Raw genomic sequence first — 4,224 nt, 5'->3', positions numbered from 1 at the left:
GGGATGCCAGAAAAACGGGAATCTAACAGGCTCAAGGTGCCAGATCACTGCCTGGCGTCTCAGACACATGCCAGTATGCTCCCAGTGAGCCCACTGGCCTGGCACTGGGGCAATGAGATCCTCAAGGTTGCTCAGGACACCCAGGCTCTGTCACAGCCATCGGGGATTTGGGCTTCCCCTCTTTACCAGCCCCAGGGCACCCAGCAGGTGATTCCTGGGATAATTTCTTACCGGGTGCCATCGCACAGATTTATCTTTTCACAGAGAGTGGGCCCCCAGTAATTGCAAATTATGGGTTAATTAAGTAACGTCGATATATGGACCAGAAGAATGAAGGGGCTGAAGTGAAGCGCCCAATTCATCAGCCGGAACTGCTCTGCCGTGTCCATTATTCCCTACAAAGAGCCTGGATCAAACCACTTATCCCAAACAGGGCAGGATTAATCCACAAGCCACTTTGTTTGCTTTTGACCGTGCTGGCGCTAATAAATGAGCCAATTTATTACATGTGACAAGCTTGTGGTACACCCCAAGGAGCCGAATTAGATAGGAATGTTTAACCTCGAAAAACCACTCAGGAAAAAAAAAAAAAAAGAAGGAAAGAAGAAAAGCCATTCTTCCTCCTGCAGTTGATTTGGCAACAGCCCAGGGAGATGCAGATGGGGGGAACACAATGAGGGAAGAGGCTGGAGGAGCAGGAGTGGGATGGTCCCACTTGTCCCGTCAGGATGGCAGCAGTGAGGGTCCTGGTGCTGCCTCTGGGTCACTCCTGAACTCATCAGGACCTTGCCAACAGCAGATCCAGCACGGCAAGACGAGGGATCCGAGGCCTCCTGAACCTTCGGATCAACGGATGGGCCAACCAGGCACTGGCCACAGCTGAGCCACGGCAAATTCCTTCCTCAGAGCCCCTCATCTTTGATCTCCAGCAGGACGAAGGCTCTTGTCCAAGTGTTTTCCTCCCAGGGAAGCTCCGTGGAGCAAAAAACTGACCGTGCAAGAACCGTGCGTGAGCCGCTCGCACCGAACGAGCAGCACTGGGGACAGGAAGGGAGCAGCCGATGCTCAGCAAAGCCAGGGAATACTTCAAAGGATTCCCCAGGGAGGAAAACCTGGCACGTGCCTGACGGCATTTCAAGAGGCTCTGGCAGGAGAACGTCAGTGCCACGCAAACGCCGTGGCACCGAAGGACTCTGGAGCGGCGGCGGGAGCTGCGCTCACAGCCCGGCTCAAACACGGATTAAACGACAGTAATAAAAGTCATTCTCTCCCTGCCAGGGAGATAAGGGGGATGAGAGGCTGCTGGAAGCCCCGGTGCCGGAGTGGCGTGAGAAAAACTGGCCTGGCAATCCTGGAGATACCACGGGCCTGTGCTGACAGGTTGGGAATGAGCCTGGGCAGGAGCAGGCGGGAGGCTCCGCTCATTCCCCGACCCGTGGCAAAGGCACAGATGTGCCCTGGCACCCCAATCGCCAAGTCCCAGGGGGCACAGCATCCCCCTGGCTCCCTTCCAGGGTCTAGGGGTGCAAAGTGGGAACTGGGGGAGGTGGGCAGAGCCCCTCAGAAAGGTCCGGCCGCTTCAGGTCCCCAGAGGTCAGCTGGGGAGGGAATTGCTCCCAAAGAACTCAGAGATTCCAAAGTTTGGGGTCTGTGGTGGTGATGGAAACACACGGACTCAGTCCCATACATGGTGGTGAGGAAAGAGGAGATGCCAGGCTTTGGTCTGTGCCTCTCAGAGGCTCCCACTTCCCCCTGTCCTGGAAGTGCCAAGCGCATTCTGAGGAGGGGCGCAGGGTCAGCAGGGGTCCCGTGTCCTCCAGGGATGAGCCCTCAGGGGGCTTTGATCAAACCCAAGAGTCTTCCAACATCCATGACCTCCACATGGATGGGACATGAGGTGCATCCACAGCACCAGAGGCTGCTTCTCACCAGCCCCAGGGAAGAGAGAGGAAGAAGGTGGAGAGGGAAGAGCATCCAAGGGTCCGTGCTCCGGTCACGTGTCCGTACGGACGGAGCGCGGACGCGCGCAGCAAGTGGAACACGCCAATCAGGACGGATTCCTTCCAGCCCCCAAGTCCTCCCGCTGTAATTTTCCAGCGCTGCTGATTGACTGGAGCCAGCCAGCCCATCCCAGCCCCCCATCCCTCCCACGGAGGGGCCGTTGCATCATTTTCCCTTAAGGAATAAACAAACCCAGAGCCGAACCAGAAACTGCTCTGGAGGAGATGGTTCTGCCAAGCACAGAGTGAAGTGGGAACCAGAGAGGGACAGCTGGGACAGGGGATGAGGGGATTCTGCTGGGCCCCGTGGTGGCTGTCCTGTGGCCCGGAATCCTGGGACATGGGGACAGGTGGTTCCTTGCTCCAGCCCAGCCGGAGCAGAGCTCCCGGCGCAGCCGCCATCCCTGGTGTCACCCGGCTCTGACCCCTGTGCAGACACCCCCCACATTCCCACTCCTACCCCCATCTAACCCATCCCAGGTCCCTATTTCCTTCCAGAAAGACTCCACCACCCCATCTGGGGCAGGAGCACCTCCAGAGCTGTGGCCGCCAGTGTCCGAGCGGCTCCAACAGCTCAGACCGGTGAACCCAACCCAGCATCCTAATCCCAAAACACATCTGGGACAGCGATGCCGCCTTCCCGGCTGCTCCCCCACTGCCCCGGGGGAGCCGCTGCTCCTGACTCTTCCTTCCTCGTGCACGCCCATTTCGATGGGAACAAAAACAAACGAGTCATTCTCTGTTCCCAGGAGGCTGGTTTGGAACTATGGACGGATGGAGGGATGGATGGAGGGATGGAGGGATGGAGGGATGGATGGAGGGATGGATGGATGGATGTCAGCTCCTCCTTTCTGGGCTTTGTACTTCCCTTTTCTGTTTGCTTCACTTAAGCAGCTCCATCAACCAGACCTGTAAACTCTTGGTGGGCTTCTTTTTTTCCTCCTGGCCCAGAATGTTTCAAACTTCATTGTTTTTCTGGAAATAACTACTTATTTTTCTGTGCTGTTGCTTTCTGCTTCCATCTCTTCCCTGTTCAAGTCAGCAGTCCCCCTTCTTGTGAATCTGGTTTCCCCTGAGACATGGCTGATTTTTGATCCCCTTTTCCACACTGTCTCCTGGCAGCTTGATAGTTTTCCAGCCTTTCTTTTCCTCCTTCCCAGCCCTTCACATTTCTTTTCAGTGGCACCTCTGGGTGAGGTGCTGCCTCCCTTAGCCCACCCTTATCTTGGCACAGAGATTGGGAACAAGGGAATTTTCATCCAGGAGTCCTCTGGGATGGAGGGATGGAGGGATGGAGGGATGGAGTGATGGACGGATGGACAGACAGACGGATGGAGTGATGGACGGACGGACAGATGGACGGACAGACGGAATGGACACCCCCCACCCCGAGGGGCTGCGGCGGGAGCTGAGGTAGAACGCTGATGGCCGCTCGGGGCTCTGGAACGCGCGTAGAGCGATGGAGCACACCCAGAGGAAGAGGATTAGGAAGGAAAGGCATACATACATATCTCGGGAGATTCATCCGAGCCATCCGGACAATCCTTCTCCCCGTCACAGCGCCAGCCCTTAGATATGCACGTAATCTGATCTTTGCATGCAAACTGTTTGGGGCTACAAGTCTTCGGTGCTGGATGAGAAAAGAAATAACGATAATAAACAACATCAGTTTCTTCCCAAGGACAAGTTGTTTCGAAAGAAAAAATCAAATTTCAATTAAAGGCCGAGATTGGTTCGGGGGGGTTTTTTTTGGGGGGTGGGGAGAGGGTGGGGATGATTTCTTTCCTATGGCTCGGCGGAAGTTTGAGCCTGGCACCGGATCCATCAAGCCTGCCCCTAAGGAAAGGAGGAAATTTAAGCTGGAGCATTAATTACACCGGGAGAAAACAGGAGCCGGGCGCTGCGATGCGCTCACAGATTTTAAAGATCATTTAACTTGGATGAATTAGCTCCTGGGAGCCAGAGGCGCTTCGTTCTCCGTGCTAGGCAAGAGAAAAACAGAGCAAAAAACAAGAAAACCCAAATGAGAACAAATTAAAAAGTATTGCTTTTTTAAATCATGAGGACAGCAGTGGGATGGGGATCCATCCATCCCATGTCCACGACCCCCAGGCAGCTCAGGGAAGGGTGACCCCACATCCCTCACTGGACACACAGGGAGGGAACGTGGACAGAGCAAAAAACAGCAGGAAAAGCCAAAATCCGGAGGCTGGGGAGGGAGAGA

General features: G+C 55.3%; 1 protein-coding gene across 1 annotated transcript in view; it reads right to left on the bottom strand.

Moving 5' to 3' along the window:
- LRP1 (LDL receptor related protein 1) overlaps positions 1 to 4,224 on the bottom strand; it is a 73,721-nt gene that overhangs the window by 59,692 nt on the left and 9,805 nt on the right. Inside the window, 1 exon segment of the mRNA XM_017728668.1 lies at positions 3,508 to 3,630. Within this exon segment, the coding sequence (XP_017584157.1) occupies positions 3,508 to 3,630 (123 nt within the window).

This window comes from Corvus brachyrhynchos, unplaced genomic scaffold (assembly GCF_000691975.1).
Source record: "Corvus brachyrhynchos isolate BGI_N302 unplaced genomic scaffold, ASM69197v1 scaffold193, whole genome shotgun sequence".
Classification (NCBI taxonomy): Eukaryota; Metazoa; Chordata; class Aves; order Passeriformes; family Corvidae; genus Corvus; species Corvus brachyrhynchos.
Note: the sequence above shows the minus strand (reverse complement) of the source record. Positions and strands in the feature narration are given on the sequence as shown.